This window comes from Meles meles, chromosome 14 (assembly GCF_922984935.1).
Source record: "Meles meles chromosome 14, mMelMel3.1 paternal haplotype, whole genome shotgun sequence".
Taxonomy (NCBI): Eukaryota; Metazoa; Chordata; class Mammalia; order Carnivora; family Mustelidae; genus Meles; species Meles meles.
In genome coordinates, this window is record NC_060079.1 from 75,673,739 (window position 1) to 75,701,507 (window position 27,769).

The 27,769-nt window shown below is 43.6% G+C and overlaps 2 protein-coding genes across 14 annotated transcripts in view; both read right to left on the reverse strand.

Annotated features, from left to right (window-relative positions):
• GGACT (gamma-glutamylamine cyclotransferase) overlaps positions 1 to 5,152 on the reverse strand; it is a 53,545-nt gene extending 48,393 nt beyond the window's left edge. For 5 of the 11 annotated variants that reach the window (XM_045978138.1, XM_045978136.1, XM_045978134.1 and 2 more), the window contains exon 1: positions 1,132 to 1,311. The gene's annotated coding sequence lies outside the window, so the exon portion shown is untranslated. The other 6 variants (XR_006814902.1, XR_006814900.1, XR_006814898.1 and 3 more) reach the window with 6 other exon arrangements.
• Positions 5,153 to 14,337: 9,185 nt separating this feature from the next.
• The window catches only part of TMTC4 (transmembrane O-mannosyltransferase targeting cadherins 4), a 63,593-nt gene continuing 50,161 nt past the window's right edge, over positions 14,338 to 27,769 (reverse strand). For all 3 annotated transcript variants that reach the window (XM_045978315.1, XM_045978313.1, XM_045978314.1), the window contains exons 14-18: positions 27,526 to 27,667; positions 21,456 to 21,570; positions 20,181 to 20,293; positions 17,073 to 17,142; positions 14,338 to 15,656 (exon numbers count right to left, since the gene is read on the reverse strand). In XM_045978315.1, the coding sequence (XP_045834271.1) occupies positions 15,508 to 15,656; positions 17,073 to 17,142; positions 20,181 to 20,293; positions 21,456 to 21,570; positions 27,526 to 27,667 (589 nt within the window). In that variant the 3' untranslated portion in view covers positions 14,338 to 15,507. The remainder of the gene's footprint in view (positions 15,657 to 17,072; positions 17,143 to 20,180; positions 20,294 to 21,455; positions 21,571 to 27,525; positions 27,668 to 27,769) is intronic.

Below are 27,769 nucleotides of genomic sequence, written 5' to 3' on the forward strand. Positions count from 1 at the left end.
TGGGATTGAGCCCCACATTGGACTCTCTACTTGGTGGGGAGCATGCTTCCCCCTCTCTCTCTGCCTGCCTCTCTGCCTACTTGTGGTCTCTGTCTGTCAAATAAATAAATAAAATCTTAAAAAAAAAAAAAGGTGGAGATCAACATGGGGCTCAATCTCACAAACCTGAGGTCATGACCTGAACTAGATGCGTAACCGACTGAGCCACCCAGGAGCCTCTCAATATTCTTCTTTTACAGAATCACATGTTCCTAGTTCTCATCACATGCTCATTTACCTGTGTTGCTAAGACTTAAAAAAAAAAAAAGAAAGTCTTGAAATGAACAAGTTTCATTTTGTTTTGTTTTTAAAGATTTTATTTGTTTATTTGAGAGAGAGAGACAGTGCGAGAAAGCATGAGAGGTGAGAAGGTCAGAGGGAGAAGCAGACTCCCTGTGGAGCTGGGAGCCCTGTGCGGATTCGATCCCGGGACTCCGGGATCATGACTTGAGCCGAAGGCAGTTGCTTAACCAACTGAGTCACCCAGGCACCCCCGGACAAGTCTTTCTAAGCAAAACATAAATTGAGGAAACTACAAAGGGGAAACCGGTATTTTTTCCATATATAAAATTAAATTTTCTGCAGGTATAAATATTGTAAACAAAGTTTAAAAAATGGGGGAAACAGGTCTAACACCTATGACAAAAGACTAGCATCTCCAATGTATAAAGAATTCTTACAGGGGTACCTGGGGGGCTCAGTCATTAAGCGTCTGCCTTTAGCTCGGGTCATGATCCCATGATCCTGGGATCAAGCCCCACATCAAGCTCCCTGCTCAGTGGGAAGCCTGCTTCTCCCTCTCCCACTCCTCCTGCTTGGGTTCCCTCTCTTTCTGTGTCTCTCTCTGTCAAATAAATTAAAAAAAAGTAAAAAAAAAAAAAGAATTCTTACAAATCAATATGAAAAAGACCAATAACATGTTATCCAGAAAAATGGGTACAGGGATGAACAGACACACAGTTTCACCTACTAAACTTAAGCAACAGAAAGACAAGAACTTCCAAGTGACACTCTTTGTCAAGATACTTACTCTGGTGCTCTGGGATTTAGGAGTAAGACATACTCTAGAACAGAGGAAAAAACAATTCTTACCTGTACACTTGTCTCTTCAAAACTGTGTCACCCTGAAATCCAGCACCATAGTAAGTGTGAGAGCTTACAAAGCTTCTGACTTCAGAATCCTTCTAATGGGACAGCAGGATAAGAAGAACTCCATCCTCACAGCGTGACCCATAGACCATGGACCAGGTATCCAGCATTCAGTCCTGCTGCAGGGGATGAAGAGGAGGGCAAGTGAAGAAAGTTAAGTGTTTCAGAGACAGGGGGCTTCAAAAAAAAATCACTCAGCCCCTGCTGGATGGCATCTGAAACCCTGGTCCTGGGTCCAGGAAGGAAGATATTTCCAATCAGTGGGAAAAAGTGGTCCCAGCCAAGGGGCCATGGGGTAGTGTGAACAGAGGAGAGTTACCACTGACTTAGCTGAGGGGTTCAAAGTTCTCTACATCCTTGAGAAATAGCAATCACAGCCTCTCTTTCAAGTAAGGAAAATAAGATGAGAAAGAAAAAAAGTGTATTTTCAGCCATCAGGCAAAACCTATTTCAGGAATATTGAGCCTCTTAATGAGGGCTTCTGAGTTTTTTAAAGTCATAAATTTATATTAAAAAACAATTCAAATCACTTCTTTAGTACACCTGCCCAAAATGGAGAAACGGAACCTAATTAACCTAAACATTTAGATCTAACTTCCAGCTTACAGGAACTACAGGGGATAGAGGAACAAGCTAAACCATATTATACAAAAAGCCAAATAAATCTGGAATGTGAGCCACCTATAGGCAGCCAGCGGCCACCAGTAAATCGCCAGCACTAAAGAAACTCGCCAGGACCGCGACAGACCAGGGTCAGCAAACTCGGGCCCTTAGGTAAGTCCAGCTGCCAGTGGAGTTCAAACCCAAAAGCCTTGAAAACAAAATTTTATTGGGACATGGCCACCCTCGTTCACATCCATATCATCTCTAGCTACTTTTGCAGGAAAGCACAGTTGAGTGGTTGCAGCTGAGACCACACAGCCTCCAAAGCCTGCTCAAGTTAGTGTCTGGCGCTTGTCACAAAGTCTGCTGAACCCATGTCCTAGATGAAAAGAGGCAACAGCTACTCAACAAAATACTACATGTGGACCTTGTATGGATTCCAACAGTAAAAGTAAGTGCATTTTTGAGGCCATCAAGGAACTTTGTGGACTGGGTCTTGATGTCAGGAGAGGATGATGGTATTAAGGCTATATGAGAAAAAGACCTTTTGTTGGAAGCACGGACTACACTCTCTGAGGGCAACAGGACATCTCTGGAATTCAAACTGCTTCAACAAGAAAAAGGTGAAGCAGATATAGCCAAAGAAATTGTTTTAGCAAACTGATCGATCTACTTGTGGAAATACAATGGGGAAGTTCATTGTACTAGTCTCTCTGCTTTTGTGTTTGTTTTAATAAAAAAGAAAAAGAAAACCCAAACCTTGATCCAAAAGTAGAGTTTATAAGGACACCTAGGTGGCTCAATTGGTTAAGTGTCTGACTCTTGATTTTTGGCTCAGGTCATGATCTCAGGGTTGTGAGATCGAGTCCTGAGTCCTGCTCCACCGTGGGCATGGAGCCGGTTTAAGATTCTCTCTCTCCCTCTTCCTCTGCCCCTCCCCTTCTTAAAAAGAAAAGTGGGGTTTGCAGCCAGACAGCCTTTCTCCTCAGACAGGCCTCCCACCTCACCCCTTCTTATACAGAGTCCCGCCTCAGCACACCCCTTGCTCTGCTATCTCTGAACATAGTTATATTTTAAGCTCCTTATCTTGGTTCATGGTGTCTGCCAACCAGGAATGCCCCATTCCACTCCTCAGCCCATTAAAATTCTACTCTCTGCTCAAAGTCCAGAACAAATGTGACGGTAGCCAGGTCCTCCAGTGACCATTCACCTCTCTGCGGCCCAAAAGACCATCGTTTCTTTAAAATTTCTTTCGTCCTTAATGTGTTAGCTCTTTACTGTGTCTATTACCCCATGAGTCCATACAAACCCTGAGATTCCAAGGAACAGGGTCTTTCCTGTAATTCCATTGCAGGAGGGTAACACCTTACCCACAGTAAGCTCTGCCTACACAGTTCTCAGGTCCAAGGGCAGGTCCAAGCTAAACAAAGCTGTCCTGCCCTGAGCAGTTTCACTGACAAGAGAGAGACCTTCGGTTAAAAAGAATGAGTTTCTGTTAAATGAGAGGCTGGTCATGTTTACCTGGTGCTCTCTTAATAAAATCTCTAATTGCTAAGGTTTGCCCCTGAATAGAGAACGTTCTAGAGAAGAATGCTAAGATCGCTTGAATGTGTCCCTTATCGCCTCTCCTTGGGACCTGTCCCTCTGCAAACAAACACTGTGGCATTCACCTCCATACCAGTCCTCGGGGGCCCCTACCCCCCGGTAAAGTGCCTGGCTAACTCGGTACAAAGCCTTCCAGTCACTCCACTTGGAAGAGCTGACACAGGCCGGAACTTCCACGAGATCTCACTAGATTAAAAAAAGAAAGAAAGAAAGAACAGATAATTTTAAAAACAGTAACAGCTTCTGTCGCTGTTCTCTTCTACTTCCTGCTGCCCAGTATCTAAGACCAGCATGAATAACCACCCTCTCTAGTCTGATGCTAACAGTTAAGACCCTCGTTGGCAAGGTCAACTAGTCCAAAATATTTGACAAAAATCCACCAATTAGAAATTAATTTACCTTTACCAACTCAGCTTTTGAAATACAAATGCTCTCTACCAGGACCCTCTGCTTATTCAGGAACTTCTGGCTTCTCCTGGGAGTCGTTCCAGGAAAACAAGGCATTTTGGGAAAATGAGGGCAAACTGCAGGAGTTCTCCATATTAGCATTTCAATAAATTGAATGAGACCAGGGAGAATAGTCCTCGGTTCTAGGAAAAAGTACATAAGGACAGTGTGAGACCTACACTTTATGTAGGTCAATCCAACAGATTTAGAAGTGTCTCATTTCCTTTATTTTTCTGTTTTGCTTTTTTATTAGAGAGCGGGGAGGGGCAGAGGGAGAATCTGAAGCAGGCTCCACGTTCGGGGCTCGATCTCACAACCCTGAGATCATGACCTCCAGGGAAGTCATGAGTCTGATGCTTAACCCACTGAGCCACCCAGACATCCCTGTCCTTCCGTTTCTAACGCATGATTTCTCCCTAGAACATCTGGCAAAATGAATGATCTGCTTTCTAAAAAGTGGCTACAAGTCTCATGCATTTTTTTGTTTTTACCAGTTCTAGGTTAATAAAGCAAGCTTTATTAAGTTTATTAAAGCAAGTCAGGAAGGGATGTTTTAAAACTGCACTGACCGTGCTCGCTTCGGCAGCACGTATATTAAAACCTGCTCTGACAGGGTTTCAAGTACGATCACCGAGTCATCTCTGGGCGACAGAGCGAAAGGGCAGTAACCGCACTGGGTAACCACGGCAGCAAGAGAAATTTCTCCCCACGCCTCAGAGGGGTCACCAACAGCTCCAAGGAAATGCCAGAAGTTTGTAGATTTCTTTGGCAGCTTTTGGTTTCCTCACAGACAGGAATCTCCGAAATTAACAATTTCTGAAAAGCGCTACTACCCTCGTTCACCCGTGAGATCCTTTCAAAACCAGCTTCTGAATCACCCTCTCTCTCTCCTGGGTAGGAACGGGCAGCGTCCACACCTGCGGACGGGAACCAGCTTTCTTCGCCCACGCCCTCGCTGGCGGTGGCGTCCGCGTCCCGCCGCGTGCGGCGACTCTGGGGACGCGTTTCGTGGCCGGGTGCCCCCTCCCTTCCGGCCGGTCCCGCAGGCCGCCCGCGGCGCCTCCACGGCCAAGTTCGGTCCCCGGCCTCTTCTCCCCCCTCCCCGGCTCCTGCGGCCAACCGCGCAGGGACGGACGCCCCGAGCTCCCGGCGTCCCCAGAGCCCCCGCGCGGCGAGAGCGGGGACAGGTCCTCCCGCCCGGTCCGCGCGCCGCGCCTCACCTGCCGCACAGCGCGGCGCCGTCGGGGACAGCAGGCCGGGCAGCGAGCGGAAATCTGGGGCGAGACGGGCGCAGCCGCCCCGGGAGGCCGCCCCCGCCGGCGCCCCCTGGAGGCGGGCGCGAGCACACACCCACCACGGACGCTCCCGCGCTAAGGCGCCCCGCCTGGGGCCTCGCAGCGGACTTGGCTCTCACCGCGACAGAGACGCACCTGGGGGCACATCACAGCCACACACACACAGAGCCCCCACCTGACAGGTACACACATCACACACTCAGCGCCCATATCCTACTGGACACAGGTAATCACATAGTCCATACCAACACCTGTCTTCCAATTCTCCCTTTTAAAACAAAACAGTGGTTGTTGGGGACAATGAAAGAAATGACTTCCTGTCGGTCCCCGGCTCCTAGGACTAATCTTGAACCCCAGAAATTAGAAGAGTGAAGACCTAAAGCTGAAGGAGAATTTTTTCTGTAGAGACTTTTTCATCCTGCGTTTAAGCAACGCTCCTTTGGGGACCTAGGTGACAAGGACGGCACAGGGTTAGAGGTCCACTCCTGTCATCTCTCCCCAAAGACACAAATATCTAAGTAGTTACTGGAATAGCAATAATCCCTCTTAATCTTTTTCTGCACCTCCCACTGTTTCATGTATGTGGACTAGTTGAAATCTCATTACAATTTGATTTTTATCCAAACATTTCAGATAATGTAGACATGGTTGTGTTTTGAATGGATGTACAATTCCAAAAGAAATCTAAAAGATGAGATCCATAAGCCATAACTTATTTCAGAGAATTCTTTCTTGTCTTGAGAAGTTCCTAATTAAATAGAAATATTTAAAAAACTGTCTAGCATATATTTTTAACAATTTATTTAAAGAGTAGCAGTAAACATCTTATTTTTTTTAATAAAAAATGATTCCAGTCTTTTCTTTTTTGAGGGAAGTTGAGTTGTGTTGGCAAAAGAAAATAACCCACGTACATGAATAAATAATTCCGCTGGTGATAGAAAATTAAAGTCGGTGACAAGGTGAGTGTTCAGTTGTATTTATTACCAGGTAAGGCTAAAGAATCTGATTCAACATAGATTGGGCTCTATGGGATGAAGTCTTCAGGTAACTCTCAAAAAATAACTCATAGACAAATAGTTTAAAGTAGTAGTTTGCAAAATGCAAAGATGTGTAAAATGCAAAATGTGCAAAAATTCTGGATCCCAGCCCAGCAGTATCAAAGCATCTAGGAATTTAGAAATGCAAAATTTCAGGGCACACCCCAGATCTCCTGAACCACCAGTTCCAGGAGTGTGGCCTAGCATGTTAACCAGGGTTTATGATGCACATTCAAGTTTGGGAAACATGATTTAGTGAAGATTTGCTCTAGTGCTTCTCAAACTGAAATGTACATGTGAATCAACTGAAGATTTTGGTTTAAAATGCAGACTCCGGTTCAGGTAGACTGCAATCAGATCTAGAGTCCCAGGATTTTCTTATGTATGGGCACACACAGGGACAAGGTGTGAATACAACCGCCAGGCAAGGCAAGGATGTAGACTTCCTTTAGAAAGGTGAGAATCAGGCCGTGTTTCAAGGAAACTGAGTGGTCAGTTACAAGTACATGGCTTGTTAGTTTAGGATTGGTGGGTTACCTAAGAGTTACACAGCACTACTGCTCTGGTGGATTTAGGAACACAGTTAACACACGGAGGCTATCAGGTTGCATCCAAATTGTATGGATGAGTCACTGGCGGAAAAGGGGTCACCCACCATCAGCTGTTTTTGTGTTCATTCGGGTCCTTACTTTGCCATCTATAATCTCCAATATCCTCCAGGCTCAGGGTCAAGCCTGCAAATGACTTACGTGGGTTTAAAGCTCACCAGACATGTCCTTTATCAACTTAAATGATTCAAACCAATTAATTATCTTTAGTTGGAATTACCCAGTTTGCCCATCTTTGTTGTCTATATCCAAGCGGGTAATTGCCAAGCTCTGTTTTCCGGACTTCCGTGCAATAAGGTAGCCAAGGTAGATGCCTGATTTGTATTTATATTTGACTGAATAGACTGCTACTTGATGTGAAAGAGGCTGGCCCCATGTCCTGCTCCCCTCCCACATGCCTCCAACATTGCAAGTAACACACTACAGATACAACACAGCTTCATCTTTTGAAACTGTAGTTATGGGGGGCCTGGGTGGCTCAGGGGGTTGAGCCTCTGCCTTCTGCTCAGGTCATGATCTCAGGGTCTTGGGATCAAGCTCCGTATCAGGGGCTCTTCTCAGCGGGGAGCCTGCTTCCCCCTCTCTCTGCCTGCATCTCTGCTTGTGATCTCTCTTTCTGTCAAATAAATAAATAAAATCGTTTTAAAAAAGAAACTGTAGGTATAATGTGAAATAAATAACAGAACAAGGAGACTATATAAGAAGCTTGAAATCTAAATAACCCTGCAAAGTCTACTGAACTATTACCAAATTGTTCTAATAAATCATTTAAAAAAGTCATCGTTGGCCCCAAATGACCTACGACATATATCCAGCACTTGTTTTTGTATGGCCCATGAGCTAATGAGTTTTGCATTTTTAAGTGCTTGAAAGGAAAAAAGAATGCCTGCGACCCATGAAATTTACATGATATGAACAGTTCAGTATTCATAAATAAACTTTTACTGAAAACATAGTCATGCTCGTCCAGTCGAGGAGTGTGTGGCCCACAAAGCCTAAAGTATTTAGGGCATTAGCCTAAAGCATTGAAAACAAAAGGGCATCTCCCTTTTACAGAAAAGTCTGTCTACCTTGCCCTATAGTTTTTTGCTCCGGCTTCTGTTACGATACCCACCCCTCTCTGCTCTAATAGCGGGTTTATGCAACTGATTCCCTACTGGACTAGGTTTCCCGAGGGCAGACTTGTAGCCTTTGTATGAGTTTCCAGCACTTGCCACTGTGGTGGAATGGAATGGAATTAGGTATTCAATAATATTTATTTAAGTGAAGTTTAATTTGATCATCTTCCCTGTGTAAATCTGTATGAACTTAACAAAAAGGCTTTGCAGTTCAACCCAGGATCCATTCACTAGGCTAATTTAGAAAATTTTAGAAAATTTGTGGGCAAAAAGTAGAAACAAATACATTGTCCAAATAATTGAATTCCTTCCTTCCATTTCTAAACCGGGCTGTAAAACACTGTTGTTAAATTTGAAAGCAACAGGGTTATTTTTTCCTTCTTTTCATTCTGTCAAGTTATTTTACTTAGTACAACAGATCTCAATGCTAAACAATTCCCATGGCAAAGAAATTAAGGAACAGAGGGAAAAAAAACCTCATGAAGCTATGTTCTTTCATATTAAATTCAATCCTGGTATTTCTGGAATTAATGTTTTAAAGATGATGTGCGCTGCTGTCAGATTTATTTATTTATTTATTTAGTGCGAGAGAATGTACACGAGCAGGTTGGGGAGGTGCAGAGAGAATCCCAAGCAGAGCCCCATTGCAAAGCCCCATCGTAGAGCCCCATGAGGGGCTCAGTCTCATGACCCTGAGATCATGACCTGAGCTGCAATCAAGATTCAGACCATCAACTGACCCAGCCACCCAGGCGCCCCTTGCTGTCAATATTTAAAATAAAGCATTGACTTTTTCTCCATAAAAGAAATGCAGTGTCTTTTCTAAAAAGTCTGTGGACTTTTCCAGACAATTCCATTTGAAACGGTGTATGCTATTCATGCCTATCTTCTGTACTTTTAGGAATAATAAGCAAAGACTAGAGAGATTATATGTGTGAGATTATATCATTAGTTTTGGTGAATATATCCTTAATCATGAATTAGAGAATAACTGTAAGAACTCCCAGAAAAAGGGATTTGACCATCCATCATGATGGAACCTAATTACATTGCAGGGAATCATGGTTAGTCTACAAAGCAATCTGAGCCCATAATATTGTTGCCCCTATTCTTCCTAAAACCAGAATCAAGTAATTTGGTCCTGCTTGCCAAACAGTAACTTTTTTTTTAAGATTTTATTTATTTATTTGAGAGAGGGCGAGAGCAAGAGAGATCGCAGAGAGAGAGGGAGAGGGAGAAGCGACTCAGTGCCAAGCAAGGAACCCGATGCGGGGCTTGATCCCAGGACCCTGAAATTATGACCCAAGCTGAAGGCAGACACTTAATGGACTGAGCCACCCAGGCTCCCCCAAACAGTAACTCCTTAAAGGAAATAATGCTCACCTGGTGCCTAGAAATGTAGACATTACAAGAGAAAATGCAGCTCAATTCCCTTGATGTAGGAAATGGACACGTTGTGGGTGCTGTTATGTATGTGTTCTGCACAATTTGACTCTTCTCTCATTTTATCCCATGAACAAGAGCATGAAGCAGATGTTACCATTCCCATTTTACATATGAAATGTCTCCAAGAGGCTAAACAACTCTCTTAGGAGGCAAACTGCCAGCAAACAAGAGTGCTAGGATTTGAACCCATATCCAAGTGAGCCCCAACCCAAGCTCGTAACACGAGGGCTAAAATAGGGAAGCTGGGTGGAATACACAGCGATGTACGTCATCTGGGCTAATGGTTTCTTTTATATTTGAGCCTTGTTGTTTAAAGTACTAATTCCAATGAACAACCCTCTATGTGTAGTTCTGTCCGTGAAGAGCTTTCATAGCATGGTTACATCTGAGGCTTAGTCCTGTGTTGTATGATAAAGACCAGGCAGAGAATTTCCTCCACTTTACAGATGAGATAGAGCGCTTACGTCGCTAGCCTATCTTACTGACAATTCCAAATAGCAATGTCTCTTACAGTCAGTGCTTTTCCAGAGCAAGTTTTCTTAGTAAGAAAGCAGCAGTCACCCACTGAAGGGGGATATCTGACATCTCACTTCGGTGTATCCATGGGAGGAATGTGGTTTCTTGTCTATTTTGCAGTGAATATAATCTGTGCCTTCTCAGCCTGACGAATGGCAGAGGCGAATTCTCCTTTTTCAGTCTGAAGTATGTTTTACTTTCAGAATATTTTGAAGGACTAGAAACCTTGCAGATATTTTGTTTCCACAAAGGTGTTGGCATTTCAAACATTCTTACATTTCACAAGAAATTTTCTAACGACCATTTATATCAGCATCCAAGGCGGCTTACTTTTTTTAACTTTTTATGGTAGACTTCTTGGTACGATTTACGTTTTTTAGAAAAAAGGATTAAACATCTGGGGATGTTCGAAGACCACTGGCATAGCCCAAACTTCTTATTTCATAGCAGAGATATTAACAATAAAACAACAACCGCCACTACAACCATTAATTTTATTAGAAGCACCTTAGACATGCAGTAAGTAGTTAAGTGGCTCATTCCAGCTTCCTGGTAACTAATGGCAGGTTGGAAGTGTTTGTAACTAACAGGAAAATGACTTACTGCCTTGAACTTGACCCTAGGATAATCTCACACTCCTGGTGTATCACCTTGTTTGCTGATATTTGCAGATTCCTAGACCAGTACTGTAAAAATTATCATCCATTTACTTTATAAGAAAGTTCTAGAAACGAGTAGCTTTGATTTTTCTTTGAGACAAATCTCAAGTCCAGCCATAAAAATTAATGCTATAGAAATGTAGCTGCTGAGATGAATCTTTTTTTTAAAGATTTTATTTGTTTACTTACTTATTTATTTTTGTGAGACGGGGTGGGGCAGGGGAAGAGAGAGCAGGAGCCGGGGTGGGGAGGGGCAGAGGGAGAAGCCACCTCTCCTCTGAGCAGGGATCGTGATATGGGACTTGATCATAGGACCCTGAGATCATGACCTGAGCTGAAGGCAAATGCTTAACTGACTGAGCCACCCAGGCATCTGAGATGAATCTGTTTTAAAAGATGGATAGGGGTGCCTGGGTGGCTCAGTTTCTGCCTTCGGTTCAGGTCATGATCTCAGGGTCCTGGGATCGAGCCCCGCATCAGGCTTTCTGCTCCGCAGGGAGTCTGCTTCCTCCTCTCTCTCTGCCTGCCTCTCTGCCTGCTTGTGATTTCTCTCTGTCAAATAAATAAAATATTAAAAAAAAAAAGATGGATAAAAGTGCAATTTAAATCTATAGGGAAAACATTTTCTCAAACACTTATCACAAACTGGATGCAGAAAGCTTTATTGGTCCTTGAGAAATGCCCTGTATTTAAAACTAAAAGTTTCAGAAATGTGGGTTGTGTGAGACAGTTTGATAAGCAGTGTCACATTTAAAGCATTTGTGGGGCGCCTCTGTGGCTTAGTTGGTTAAGTGTCTGACTCTTGGTTTAGGCTCAGGTTGTGGTCTCACTATCGTGAGACTGAGCCCCACGTTGGGCTCTGTGCTGGGTGTGGAGCCTGCTTGGGATTCTCTCTCTCTCTCTCTCTCCCTCTGGCCCTCGCTCCCCTCTTCTCTGCTCCCCCGGATCCTGTGCACACACATGCTCTCTCTCTCTAGAAAAACAAATAAATAAATAAAGTACTTGCTAAATGAATCAGACTCAGAAGGTAGTGCTAAAAGTATAAATCAGAGATTGTTTCTGGGACATTTAATTACAGGATAAAAAACTTCAGGGAGGGGCGCCTGGGTGGCTCAGTGGGTTAGGCTGCTGCCTTCGGCTCAGGTCGTGATCCCGGGGTCCTGGGATCGAGTCCCTCATCGGGCTCTCTGCTCGGCAGGGAGCCTGCTTCCCTCTCTCTCTCTGCCTGCCTCTCTGCCTACTTGTGATCTCTCTCTGTCACGTAAATAAATAAAATCTTTAAAAAAAAAAACACTTCAGGGAAAGTGAGGGTTATCCCCCTTCGATTATTTATTGAATATTATTATGTGCCAAACACTTTTCTAGGGCTTTGCATACCTTTTCTCATTCAAACCTCCCAATAATTCTGTGAAAACAAGTAGTACTACCCCCCATTTTATAGACAAGAAAGCCAAATTGCTGAAACACGGGGTTACTTGCTGAACTAGTTTCCCAGGCTGCCACAAATTACCAGGAACTGGGTGGCTTTAAACAGCAGGCATGTTGCTCTGGAAGCCAGTAGGCTGGACTCACTTCCTCTAAAGGTTCTAGAAGGGATCCTTCCTTGTCTCTTCAGCTTCTGGTGGTTCCAGGCCTTCCTTGACTTGGGGCTGCCTCACTCCACCTTTGCCTGTGTCCTCCCATGGCCTTTCCTCTGTGTCTCTCTGTGACCTCTCCTCTCATGAAGCCACCAGTCTTTGGACTTAGGGCCTGTCATGAATCCATGATGATTTCATTTCAAGCTGGTTAACTCTATCTGTAACAATCCGGTTAACTCTAACAACCCTCTTTCCAGATGAGGTCCCAGGGGGTATAGCTCAGTAGTAGAGCATTTGACTGCAAATGAGTTCCCATTCTGAGGTTCCTAGTGGACTTGAATTTTGGGGTGATGCTATCCAACCCATTACACTTGTCTAAGGTCATACAATAGATAAATGGAAGAATGGGATTCACAGCCAGCTGGGGACATATTTTCTTCTCACACGCAAGCTGCATGCGCACAAAAGCCAGCTATTTCCAGACAACCACGAAGACAGTCACAAGCGTCTAGATTCTAGTGAAGACGTGAAGGCACAGTTCAGAGAAGAGTCTACATCGCACACACGTGTTCAGCCCGTGATCTTGAAAATACCACCGCTCAGCATTGTTCTGGAACCCCTGTCTCCCCAGAACCTCTCTTGTGTGTTGCGCAGTTTGTTGGGGCCAATTCCACGTTAAAACCTGTTAAACCCCTAGGGCCTGCCTGGGCCTACTTAGCCAGAGTGACTCCATGTTGCCTAGGTAGCCATTTTGTTGTTTAATAAAGGCCTCAGCAGTCATGGATATCGGTTCAGGTAACTGGTACTAAAACACACACCTAAAACAAGGCCAGACAGGTGGAAACATCCAATCAGCCAAAGCCACATATGTAGATATCTGTGTTGTGCCCTATAAAACTAGGCTGTAAGACCAAGGGGGTGTCGCTCTCTTTGGAGGCGGCCCTGGCCGGTCAGGTGAAGTCTAAGGGGGGAAGTTTTAAGAGAGCTACTTGTAAGATGCATGGAAACAGGGAAGAAGTGTAGCAAACAGACGAAGACCTCACAAGCTTTTCAGGATTTTGCGATTTTACCCTCACGGGGTGGCAGGATGAGGCTCAGGACTCTGAGAGTTCTCAAACTGGAAACTTCCCCAGCTCTGTCTGGACAACCCCCCATCCTAAACCCTACTGCGATCAGCAATAAAAACATTAAGATAGGGGCGCCTGGGTGGCTCAGTGGGTTAAGCCGCTGCCTTCGGCTCAGGTCATGATCTCAGGTCCTGGGATCGAGTCCCGCATCGGGCTCTCTGCTCGGCAGGGAGCCTGCTTCCCTCTCTCTCTCTCTCTGCCTGTCTCTCTATCTACCTGTGATCTCTCTCGTCAAATAAATAAATAAAATCTTTAAAAAAAAAAAAAAAAAAAAAAAACATTAAGATAAAATAAGGGGGGATCCGGGAGACAGCGTCCCCCTTCTGGTGGCCGGTGGAGTGTGGGGACGGCGACCCCGGGAGTAGAGGGTGGCCGCCCACAGGTGGAGAAAGAAGAGTGCTCGGCTCCGCAGAGACAGAAGACTGCCTGAAGCATCGATCAGATTAATGACTGTTGTCTCTGGGAGGAAGAGAGCCGCGACAGAAATCCCCAGAGATGGAGTGGTGACAGCTAAGGGGACCGCTTCTGCAGGCAGGGGTCCCGGATGTGCGTGTCTTGATTTGACGCGGAAGTTTTAGTATCTGTAGGGGAAAAAGAGTCCTGAAGGAGCTTTCACAAGAAATATTTTTCTTTACTCTCAGAAGGAAAGCACCGTTTTAAAGCAAGAAATTCGCTTTAAAAACAAAAAAGATCAACAAGCCTAGGGTGCATCTATTATCCACTGGGCTGAGGATGGTAGGAACATAAATAAGACTAAGACAGCTGCTGCCCCCGAGAGATCTATAAATTGTTACTGTTAGTTTGGGACCTTTTAAGAAATGTTTGAAACACAGCACTTTCTTTTCTGATGTATGTCAGACAGGATCACTTTCTTTCCTGATGTACCTTGAGCCATGGTAAGTTACGATTTCTAAATGGGAATTCTACGCAGATTTGCGCCCCGCCCCCCCGCCACCAAATGTGAGTGTAGAAAATTCAGTACGTCTCACTGTGGATCTGTGCATCCCATTCTCTAAACCTGGATAATTCCCGAGTGCAGTCCTATTATGCGGTCCCTGACACCAAAGAGAAGCCACATACCAGAAGGACGAATTGGTCACTTTGATTTCATTTTAAAGGGAAAGGAACACAAAGTTCACTAACTTGAAAATCATCTATTAAGAGGGCAATGCGACATCACACAATACCAGTTTGTGTAATAATTTTACTGCATAAGAAATTAGAGAGATTGCATAAATCATTAGCTCAACAGCATATACAGAAGAATAAAATAAAGCAGACATGGTTATTCTGGTCAAAAAAGACAGGAGAAATTTCAATTTTGAAAAGTACCACAAATACCCCAAATGCGGCTCCTTATTTTAAAAGAAAATTTACCTCTTGCATGTTCTGGATATAGTAATGACTGCAGTTCCATTAAGCCAAATGGAAAACTGCTTTACAGCTAAAAACATAAAAAAGCAACTTACATAGATATGTAGCCCTCTTAGTACTGGATACAACAAAAACAAAGACATCAGGCTGCCTGCTTTTGCCTAAAGCATGGCTTGGATTTCTATTAATAGTAACAGCTTATATAGAATACGAATACTACATAATTTCCTATGTTACGAAGCTGAAATTGGGAGAATCCAAAAATTATTGCAGGAGTGAGTGTCTTCCGATGGGGCAAAAAGTATATAAATACACTAGATGTTAAAATTTTCATTCTTCATTCAATTTTTTGCCCTGTTCAAAACATAAAAATACAAATAAATATATTTCCTTCCAAGTGAAGTACACTGCTAAAAAAAAAAAATTAAAAAACCAAAAATCTTAATTTACTCTTTCTTGCCATTAAATAAAAATTCTAATATACAGACACATTCGATATTTATATAAATTGTAGGCGTCAGTTTGTCATTCCTTGCTCACGACAGACCTGTCATAGTGCTAGTCTCTATACAACATGGCTCACACCCCCAGTGCAGGTTACATTCTATTGCAAGTCACTCCGGGTAATTTTTTTTCCTTTTTTCTTCTTAATTAAAAAAGATTTCACTCTTGGAATTTGAGAATTTACATTTGAGTCGTCTGAAAAAATACAATTTCAATGCAAAAACCACATCGAGCTTTCGAGAGTATATTGCTGGTGCTGTAATCTTTTTGCATGTCTTTGTTTTCATAGAAAAAAACCAGAAAAATAAACAACATGTAAGACTTTTAAATGGTTAAACGTAACCACGTAATAGTAATAATAGGCTTCATGCACGCAAACCAACAAAGAATGCAGACGAGAGGCTCAGACGTCTTTCTTTCGCATTTGTTCCAGCTTTCTTCTTAGCAGACCGTAATTCTCCTTGGTTCCTGATGCAGTGGGGTCAAGCTGCAGAGAGATTTCGTAGTGCTTTTTGGCCAGGTCGAGATGTCCCCAACGATGATAGAGCACAGCTGAAACAGCAAGAGATGGGTTTCATTGGAAATGCTCCTGAATACCTCGCAGTGTTCCCAACCGCTTGCAGGAAAAAAAAAAAAAAAAAAAAAAAAAAAAAAAATTACAGCACCTCTGCAAACAGTTCTCAAAAATCCTTGTTTAAAATAATATTGTTTGTACCACAGGCTTTATTTGTTATAACCACACTCCCTGGTGATTGTCTGTTTAACCACCTCCGGTCACTCCTGAGGTTCTGTGTATCACTAGAAATAAGCCTTCTCCCTACAGCAACATTATTACATAAAGAAGTAAAAGGAAGGGGTGCCTGGGTGGCTCAGTGGGTTAAAAGCCTCTGCCTTTGGCTCAGGTCATGATCCCAGGGTCCTGGGACTGAGCCCCGCATCAGGCTCTCTGCTTACTGGGGAGCCTGCTTCCCCATCTCTCTCTGCCTACTTGTGATCTCTGTCTGTCAAATAAATAAATAAAGTCTTAAAAACAAACAAAAAAAAGAAGTAAAAGGAAGAGTACGCTAAGGTTGGCAGGAAATTTCCAGGAAGTCAGGCTGCATCGAGCTGGGCTCCATCGCCGCTCAGAGCCCTGCAGCAGTCCAGCATCTGAATAATGATGCCCCTACGTCTTTTTGGCAAAATAACAGCTTGTTTGTTCCTTGCTGGAAATAAGGGCCCTAACATTAAGATCTGACCAGAAAAAAATGGCATCTAAAATCTAATTATTAGAATGGTAAAGCGTCTGATTATTATTGTGATTTTCTAAGTAAAAGTAACTTTTTACACAGGTAGGGGAGGAACGGTGGCTGCTTCGTGACTTTCCCGAGAAGAAGCTAGAGTCTGTAGGGAACAGGTTTGGTAAAAACACATTCACACATGGAGCGTTCCCAACATCCACACTATTATGCTCTAAAAATCTTAATTATTGAGATGTGAAAATGGGAGAAAGGAATTCTAAGGGATAAATCATTATAGACGCACGATTAGCTGAGACATGAGAGAACGTAAGAACAGAGGAGACTGGGCTATAACGGCAGGTCCTCCAGGGAAGAAGGGAAGGACATAAGTGAGACCAGACACTTCCAAAGTACTTCTCAGTTTAACGTTCTAGCATCTTTCATACAAAAGAAGAAAATCAAAGCACATCATAAGAAAGGGATAAACTGAGTGGGGGATTATTGGGGTTGGTCTGGTCATATCATTATGATTTGTAAATATGATTATTACATAGCTACCTTTTTAATGTGATAATTCCTTAAAAAAAAAAAACAAAAACTTAACACATCTTAGAACCAGATTATAAAGGTCAATACGTGCTAGATTTGAAAAAAACACATTCTCCCAACTTTGATTTTACAGAAAGGCACCCATTTCTTTCAACTTACACAGAATTTTGATAGGATCCAAACTAAAATATTTCCTTACCCAAATTGCCATGGTAACTTGCAGCATTTGGATGAGCTTTAATTGCTTTGAGAAATAAAGCTTCAGATTCCTAGAGAATGGTATAAAAAATAAGGTATTGCACGATGCAAAAGCCACACACAATTTTGCTGCTTACAGTTTTCACACTTTTAATGTCCTCGTTTAGTACCACTGGGTCCTTCCCACAGCAAAATCTGGGAAGGCCAGCGGGACCACACCCTGTTAAGAGGTTCTGAAGGGCAGTCAGGGAAGTGTGCCACGGGGCGAGGTGACAGGGCGGCAGTGAGGGGAAGATGGGGGTTGGCTGCAGAGAGAGAGAGCCCAGATACGCTAATGAGCTCTGCCTGCCTCCCGCAAGGGGATGGAATTTTGCAACTTGAAGGAAGTAGCTCCATTCAGGTTTCAGTGGAGAATGAACCAAAGTCAAGTGGCCAGGAAGGGGCCGGGTGGTTGGGGATGCCCACAAAAGCGTCATTTTCAGTCAGCCTCCATGAACTCACTTCTAATATTCTCAAGGTAGGAGCTGGGGCCAATTTAACCTCCCGCAAGAACTCACGACCCTCTCAGCAATCCATAAGCAGCCCATTGAGCTGGAAAAATAAGCGGAGAAAATGAGGGAGGGATGGCCATCTGTCATCTAAGCGGTCACAGTACTGTATATGACCATGACCAAAGGCCCCTGAGGCGCGTACACGGATGCCTGTATAGACTTGCACTTCCTCCAGATAGGGCTCGCTTTCAATCGCTTTGCTGCGAGGCACGGCCAAGTGTCTTCTTATCCTATCATTCTGGGACCATGGTTGCCTGGATGGTCCCGTTCGACCATAATAGCAGGAAATAAAGATCCCTGACTGTTCTCTGCGGACACCTGCTGGGGTAGCTCTTCACACCGTCTACATCTGTGTTCCCGAAAGGGACACACAAGCGTTAGTGAGTATCAAACACTAAGCTGAAACAACTCGAGTTGTTGGTTCAGGGACGGGTTTGCTCCTTCGAGATGCACGTTCTCAGAGTTTTCCAAGGAGGCTTCCCACATCTAGGATCACGGATTTTATAAAGCAGAGGAAGACAGATTTCTCTGTCCTGAGATGGCCTGTGGTACTCCTGAGAAGCAGGCGGGGCATTTGGGCAAACATCTCTGGAACCACAAGCTTTGAGAGAGAGCGGGCAGAGAAAAATTTGTATTTTGGAAATGTCATCCAAAAAGGACTGAATGAAGACATCGGGATAAGATACAAGATGTCAGCAAACACCACTTCCAGAACTCGGCGTCTACATTCCGAGGTAGAGTAGCTGAAACTCTTTCAAGGTAGTGTAAGGTTCTCCTGCCATGTTAGCTACATTGGGAAAAAAAAATCAAATGGATTGCAGAGATTTGTAGCTACGCTCTAAGTAGTTATGGTTTCTGACAACTTTCAAACATTATCATTTAGCCTAAAATCTGAGAAATAGGAAGGCCAGAGACTCTAAATCGACTTGAAATTTTCTTCTCTTTCCTTATCTTAGGCTCAGCACCCTGGCCTAGACAATTAGGATGCAAAATATCTAGAAAAATAGGAAACCCATTTCTCCCTTCTGCTCTATGGAGTATTTTCTACTCTATCTGGAACGATGTCAGCTGGAAGTTGGACCGTGGGTTCTGTCCCCTTAATAGAATTCCAGTTTATTGGGGCGCCTGGGTGGCTCAGTGGGTTAAGCCTCTGCCTTCGGCTCGGGTCATGATCTCAGGGTCCTGGGATTGAGCCCTGTATTGGGCTCTCTGCTCATCAGGGAGCCTGCTTCCCCCTCTCTCTGCCTGCCTCTCTGCCTACTTGTGATCTCTTTCTCTGTCAAATAAATAAATAAAATCTTAAAAAAAAAAGAATTCTAGTTTATAGACTATGGGATGATGGAAAAATCAATATAGTGGTTACAGAGGCTGTCTTTTGACAATGAGCGGTTGTTGCTGGTCGTCGCTGGACGTCCCGGCGTCGGGACAACCAGGGAAAACCAAAACCTTACCTTCCTCCCCCAGCTCTCCACAGGTGAACCCGCAAAACATAAAAATTCACCCCCCTACAAAGCATCTCTGGAGCCCACTCTAGAAATGTTGGAATGTGTGCTGAAGCTATTAAACTCCCTGGTATTTAAAAATGAGACGTGCATGAACTAGCCTACGGTTATCGTGGAAAACTATGCAGGTGATGATATCCTGGTGAGCAGAAGAGAAGTAAATAACGTGGAACGAACAGAAATTGATCACCTCCTTTGGCCTCATGTGATCAAAATCAACATAGCTCCGGATCCCAAAAGAAAATCCTTCTGTCATGAAGGATTAAGGCGCTGTTTCTGGAAGTGTGTTTTCTGTAACATCTGTGTTAGAAACCCAGTGCCCCGTGTTACAAGTGCCCGTGCCTGACTTTACGACGACGGAGACAGACCTCTTGTGCAGAGGGATCTGGGCTAACCGCAGCTCACACACTGCCCCCTTGGTTCTGGTGCATCAGTTTAAAGTTTGACGTCACGGGTGTTGGGCACACTGAGTCCCCTTAGGGACAACGGGTGTCATGCCGTGCCCCTTTTGATTCGTGGTCCACTCCTGGCCAGTCCTGGGGGCTGGGTCGGAGAGAGCGTGGATCTCATCTTGTGGTTCCGCTGGTCAGCTGCTGCCAGGGCCCGAGGACAGCCTACGACAACCCTACATGTGGCCGGAGGCAGCAAGTGCCACTCCTGTATTCCCCACGGGCTGTTACTCCTTTAGGGCAGAAGCCAGCCCCAACAAACAGCCCAGAGCTCCCGTCCGATGGCAGGGACAGCACCAGACAGCTTCGTGCCACAGTGGGGGGTGTTCGCGAGGACGAGCTGTCACTGGCTCCTCCTTGGGCTTCTCCCCACCCCCCCCCGACCTTTGAACAAGGTAATGAACTCGATGAGAAAGGACATGAAGTCTGACCCCGCAAACCCATCTTTGGGGCGACTTCTCCAGGAAGCAAACTGACTGAGCCACACCGGTGCCCTGCTCTCACTCTTTTGGCCTAATTCTGAGTTTAACTGGGCAGAAGTAACACTTATGGCTTCTGTCAGATGCTGGCATTAACCGCCAGAAATCACAGCCTGCGGTTTACACACCTTATATTTCTGGGACTTGCCCAGCACGTTTGCCAACGAGAACATCAGAGAATGATCATTAGGTATTAATTCCAGGGCCTCTCTTCCAACTGCTTCGGCTTGAGCTAGATTACCTAGGAGGAAAACACAGAAACATTTAGAAAAACATGTTAACATTGTACTGGTGTTTTATTCTGTCTAACAGTGCTTACGTGCATTGTACCCAATGGTGAGGAATGAAGAATGAATGAAGAAAATGAAGAATGCATAACACACATGTACACACACAATAGAAACCCAACAGACATGTGCACATACGACACACACAAAACACAGATGACACGCAACACACAGACGCACAATACACTTACATAAGCATATGCACAACACACACACACACACACACACACACACACACACACACACGATACAACCATTGCAAAACCAATGCAGTCCAGCACAATTCTGACATAATATATAAACCGCCTTTGATTAAATTCTGTAAAAGCACATAAAACCTGATTTTCATTTTTCCCCAGATACCAGTTACACCTAAACTGGAGAAAGGCAGTCTGGAGAATAACAGTATCCATAGTAACACTTTAATAAGTGAATATTTATCAGATCGAAGTACACGTTTTATACCTTCATTAGAGGCAAGTGTGTATCTCTTCTCCGCACTGCTTGGACAGCTCACTGGCTTGAAATTCTGCCAAATTAAAACTATCATTTCTTACAGGATGCGTGGATTTTTTCAAAAGAAGGGGAGGAGAGTAACTCCAGCTGCTGGAGCTAAGATCCGGCTCAGAAATCACAAGTCTGGTAGCATTATCTCTAGACTAAGAATCCATGGCTCTGAGTATAGGTTTGAGGGCATCTCTTTTAAGAAGAGTCCATGAACTTGAGAGCACAGACCTCACATTTATTAACCCCAAAGCCATTACTGTGCACTTTTGGGTACCTCCAGCATCCGAGATGACGGGCGATGCTAGATCGGTCTCCAGAAACGAGAGCTCCGTGCCCATCTTCCCCCATGGCTCAGCACTAATTCTAAGTCAAGTGTCATTTCCCCCACACATACATATTTCAATATGTCAAAGAAAACTGTTTTCTAGAAGATAATTTTTGGCATGTAAACTATTAGCCTCTGTTACTTTTTTTCCAAGTCATCCACACTAGAGAAAAAAAGCACATAGAATCTGTTCGGGCGACTTCTCCGGGAAGCACATCGACAAAGCCAATGGCGCCGCACTGGGGCGTAGTGTCCCCTGATCTACGCGAGGCGCCGTTCTGTACCTGTGTTGTCGAGCAGTATGATCATGTTGTTCCAAGCCAAACTGTGCTCCGGCTTCAGCACAGTTGCGTTCCTCCACGCGTTCAGGGCATCCACGTGGCGGTTGAGATCCGCATACTGAAAATAAAGCCCGGCCCCGAAAAATCAATATTCCAACATCGCTGCTTCCTCTCTCTGAGATACACCCAAAACCAAACCCTAAACTAAACAAAGCCTAGCTTGTGCTTACTGGGCTCCTAAGTTTTCACAGTGACTCAGCTGACCCTCAAAAGAGCTCATTGAAGTAGATAACCATCCCCCTTGTACAGATGCAACAACGGAGGCACAGAGAAACTGAAGTTAATTTCTCCAAGTTACACGCTGCTCACAGTTACGGGTCTGGAAGTGGTAAAAGAGGAACGAGCACCCATAGTCTAGTTTCTGAGCCTACAACCTCTTGACTATAATTTGTAATTTAGCAATTCCAGGTGCCAAATAATATTTGAGACTCCCGGAAAGACATAAATGAAAAACCTAATCATTAGTCTTCTAGAAACGCTTCACATAGTCTATCTTTGCTAAGGTATTATTTAAAGCTGTAAATAAAATATTTAATGCGATTAACAGCTACATATATTAAATTCACCTTGTGGAGGACTTCTAGCAGGGTCTTCTTGTCTATGTACAAAATGATGAGTGCATCAGACATACTTAGTAAACTCCTTGGAAAAGTCTCAAGTGGCAATGTAAAAACCCTTGGTGATTTTTTTAAAAAGATTATATTTTTAAGTAATCTCTACACTTAACATGGGGCTCGAACTCACAACCCCGAGATCAAGGGTCACCTGCTCTACGGATCAAGCTAGCCAGGCACCCTGCTTTGGCAATATGAAGCCTGTTTGCCTCCTATAGGAAGGACTGAATTTTCTGTGGCTTTCTTTTGAGAGGGCATGTTGTTTAACACTGATAACAACACACAATGGGTAGCTTTCAATGTGCATGGTTAGGAAGAGTATTCCCAGGGAGAAAGTGATAGATTTATTCTGGCCAGTGAGCCTCTTGCCCTCTTCCACTCAGTTCCAATGCCCATCTCATCTAAATGAACTTCGTTCCTTTACCCCTGCAAAAACTACGAATGATAACAATTTATCCAAGTTTAAGGCAATTTGCTTCCTCACTGGCAAGTCTGTCTTTTTATTAGACAACAGAAACATTCTCACTTTCTCTATGACCCACACAGCACACAGGTGGCATATTAGGTAAGGAAAAGAAAGGTTTAATTAGGGAGACCCTATGAATATCTATTTGCTGATGATGTTGTCAGATTTCCCATGAGACTCAGCAACTCAAGTCACAGTATCTCACCCTGTAAGTAAGGAAATGATGTGAAAAGTTCAAAAAGTAAAATAATTAAGGGTGTTAATTATGCCAGCATTTAATTGCTTGTATTGGAGTTTCCATTGGTTTCTTGGTCCATTCTCTCTAACAAGTGATATGCATTTGAGTCAGCCGGACAACTTCTGTGGTGACATTCTTAATACACAGGCAAACCAACAAAACTTCAATTACACAAAAACAAAATTCTTCACGTATTTTATTATTTCTTCTTATTATTACTATTTCCTCAAGAATAACAACAGATGGAATTAGGTAAAGTTAACTATCCTTTCATTTTGTCTCAACTTTCCCCTTCTTTTAGGATCTTGCATGAAGTGAACAAACACTAGTAGGGAAGCAGAGAAAAATGGGGATTTGGCCAGAACCACCAATCCAAAAAGGGGACAGGCAATGCACACATTATTTACCTACGAGCCCTATGCCCATCCTTCTGTACTCCATAGAACACATTTCTCAGGGTCCTTTGCCACTTGGTTCCTTGCTAGGTTTCTGCCAGGAGTCACAGGTGCCATCAGATGGTGGGGAGAGGGGCCCTTCCCCCACTCTCACACTGTCCCTCCTTTTCCCTGATCGTGCATCTGAAGGGGTTTTGTCTCTCCCTCCACAGTGCCAGGTTGGAAGCAGTAGTCCCCCTTCATGATTTCAGCTATTGAGATTATGGTGGCTTCTGAGATGGTAGCCCCTTCTCTGAGCCCTTATGTTCTGGTCGTGCCATTTCCTCCTGCTGGTCCCCCCCACCCTACAGGTTTCCTTATACTCTCAAAGTTAACATCATCTTTCCATCCTGTCATCCAGTCTTCCAACAGTTATCTACCCAAGTCCCAACACTGAATCTTCTCTATTTAAAAGACTTAGCACAGGGGCACCTGGATGGCTCAGTCCAAAGAGCACGTGACCCCTGATCTTCGGGTTGTAAGTCTGAACCCCATGTTGGGTATAGAGATTACAAAAAAAATAAATAAACTAAATATGATACAATATAATAATTAGCATTGTTTCTGTCTTCCTGACTGGCTCCTCACTGATACGATCAGGCTTGCATAATGAATCATCTCTAGTTAGTATCTCTGGTCACTGTTACTGAAATCCTCTAATAGTAACATGTCGCAAATAACCCAGTTTTCCCAATTTTCTATTTCACAAGGAAACTGCATTATATTCCCTTCTTATGTGGGTGCAGAAATCAAAGCACATTTCTGTCTCTCATTACTGAAGATTGACTGAGGAGGATTTTTAAAAAGAAAAATTTAAGTTATTAGCTTCGTCTTATTCACCAATATATAAATGTGTTGGTTGAGCTGTTAATGATTAAGCTCTTAATGCTTTTAAGCTGTCAAGCAGACAAAAGCTGGATAATTAAACAACAATGGAGAGCAAAATCTTTAAATAAGCAAGAACAGTTGGCAGAAGGGAACACAGGAAGATCATTTCACGGAAGCATAATTAGTAAACAATATACACAGAGAGTACTACGAAGTCTAATATACTTAATACTACAGATGATCCTCTACGCGGAAGTGGGAATGAATTCCAAGGACTGGAGCATATGTATAAAATCCTGACTTTCATAATCTGTTTTCTTTTCTTTGGACCTCTTACAGAGGGCTTATTAGCGTAAATTCTCTATTTCTCAAACCCCAAGGAACTGCAGTGACAGGCAGTTACTAGGGGAAGGAAAAAGCCTGCCAAGTAGTATAGCCTTAAGTGTAACCTGGAAGGCTGTAGGCAGATACACTCTGCAAATGGGAACCTAAAAGGCTACCTCCGGAACAGAAAAGTGGGAGAATTCATATGGACGTCATATATAACGTCGTGCAAGTCCTAGTGCAGTAGACACAGTACACAGAATCAGTCGTCCCTGCATGTGTTCAGATAACACCCAATTTGCTCCCATCCTCCGTTCTCACTTCACTGACTTTGCAAGGATCCACCCTGCCTTATGTGATTGAAGATTTTGGTCTCTACTTGTATCATTATGGTGAGGTTTTCCTGTCTTTCCAGGTGAGGTTTCTCTGTCCCCAGAGAGAACAATATAGAGGATCAAAATATGCTATCCCAAATATATCACCTGGATGTAAGGATCACTGTACTAAAGACACTTGAGATTCAACAGATGCAGAAAGAAGCATTCCTAGAGCTTCCCTTATGTGACCAAAAGCAGAAACAAGAGACATAAGGACTGCCGTAAATCCCCTCTCCTGGGGATGTTGTATGGCCTTGAAGAAGGACCCACACAAACCTTCATTAGTTTCCACCTGTATTTACCTTCTGACCGTTTGCCACCCTCAGAAGCCTAAAACCCCTTCCTTTCCCTTGTCACTTCTCTATAAATTTACTGTTCTTTGTTCAGGTGCTATATGAGCCCAAGTTCTAACCACCTCTTTGAGTCACTCATCACTGAGTTTTCCCCCAGGTGTATCCACAATGCATATGTGGATAAACTGTTTTTCTCTCTTGTTAATTTGTCTGTAGTCAGTCTAATTGCAGGGCCCCAAAGACAGAACCTAAGAGGGCAGAGGAAAGTTTTTTTTAAATCTGCCTTCAACAGCTTCTCACTAGAATAATTTCAGCTCTCCTTGGGTCTTCAGGTTTCACCGAGAAAGCTATTTCTACATCCGTGTTTGTAACTAGATCTAGTTTGTAACTAGCACAGAATTTTAAAATGTAAAAGGAAACAAAAATGTGGGAAAGGCCAAGTGGCTCTGGAGAAAGTTACGTGGGACAACAGGAGTTGCCTGCTGTCAATTTTCCTTGTTTAAACATCTTGCTGTGACACAGATTCAGTAATATTACCGCCACCTTCCTCCAAGCCCAGGAAGAAACAATTCCTCTTTTCCACACTAGAGTATGTAAAAAAAGATGGTATCTTCCCCAGATACATCGTAACTGAAACACGTTTTCTATTCTTTGAATAATAAACACACACAAGCTACTTCACTTGAAAACTTATAACACAGGCAGTACCTGCTCATTTAAATGGGTGTATGCGTAGTGGAAGAAGTGAAGCTTTACCATCATTAGCCACACGTTCTTGTCACTTAGTTTCCTCCATTCATAAAATTCTATCTCCACAACATGCAAAATCATTGCTAACCAATCCAGAAACAAAGCAGTTTAGACCAAAACACATTCCCATCGGGCTAAGAACGGAAGCCTGGATTTGTGATATCCTCAAAGCGACTCATGTTTCCTAGGCTGCACTCCCCAAACAGTCTCTTCTGCTCTGAGCTAGTCAGTCTGTCTTCTCAGTCCTCGGATAGATCTGCTTCCCAAATGCAGGGCCATCAACAGAGTATTGGGATGACTGGAGAATTTCATTGGTTTGTTTTATAAATACAAACCTATGTTTGTATCATCTGTGGAGCCTCTGATCCCATAAATCTGAGATGGGGTGGGAGGACCTGGATATTCAACCAGTTTTGGGAACCACTGGTTTGATAATGTAAGGATCCCATAAAACCAAGAAGTTTCTGGACCGACCCTTCAAGTGAGGACAAACAGGCATCGCTTTAAAAACTAACTTTGATGTCCTCCTCCCTGTGAGGCTAGGCTGGATGGAATCTGGGAAATTATATCTAAACTTTTTAAAAAAAATCATATCACTATTCATGTATTGCAGTTTGGCTAAAATGAATAAAACCCCTTTCTCTTAACAATCTCATTTAACCAAACTGAATATATTAGGAACATATACGTGAGTTTCTTGAAGCCAAACTGAAGGGAGAATATAATCATTCTTATTTAAAGACTTATGCTGCCTGTGGGTATGTCTTATTCCCTCCAGTCTTCCACAGGTATAACTGGCACAGAACCTATAGAAGTTTAAAGTGTACAACATGACGATGTGACGCCCGTGTATATATGACCCCAAAAAGGTTAGTTACACCACCTCCATCATTTCTCATCATTGTGTGTCCGGCTCTCTTCTTCATTAAGAAAATCCAGAGCTTTAAGGACTGAGCTGTGCATCCTAATGGAGGTTTCTCAGAAGCAATGACAGAATCCATGTCACCATCATTTTCCGATACACGCTTTCAGATTTTAACATTACTAAACTTATTGTATTAACTACTGTTGCAATATTTATTTGAATAAAGAAATAAAGTACGGGGAAGGAAAACCATGAGCAATCAGATCTTGAGTCAGTAACTAAGACGAGAAAGTCACCCTGGAACACACTCTTTCCTATTTCCATTGGACAATCTCGAAGCGGTTTCAAATAAATCCCCCCGGGCTTTCTGTTACAGGAAGAACAGCAAGTGCGGGCGCCCAGGACCGCAGGGGCTGTCCCTGGAGGAAGAAGATGGAAACTCAGCAGCCGTGTTACAGGTTTGCTTTGTTAATCTCAGCTTTTATTCATGTTTTTGAAACAGAGAAACTGATGTTTATCAGGAAGTGACCCTTGAAGTACTGTTTTACAGGGCACGAGGGACTTAAAAAAATTCTAATTTATTCCTTGGTTTAACCTGTGGCCTTGGAGATAATTTAACACTTGCCTAGTTCAAGTTGAACTGCTCTCTACTCCAGCTTAAAGAGTCACAGACAAAGACCTCAAATGGCTACCTTCACGGGACGAGCATGCGAAAGAACTTTATAGGGCGTACTGCACTGGCATGATGGGCGTTTCTACCATTTTATTATATAAAGGGAAAACCCAAGCTTTTCTTCTGCAGCCCTGGGACACCTTACACTTACCAGCCGCCCGAGGTTGTAGTAACAATCTGGGTACTTCCTTCTGTGCTTGATCGCTGTCCGGTAACTCTGCTCGGCAGCCTCGAAGCGTTTCAGGCTATTCTGAACGATGCCTAAATTCATCCACGCGGCTGCGAAGTCGGGCCTGGAAGAGCATTTTTTCAAAAAGAAAAAAGGAAAAGAAAGGCCCCGACCCCGGAACGCAGGTGCGCCTCTCTCTGCCGCTGGGATCCCACAAACCCGCGCT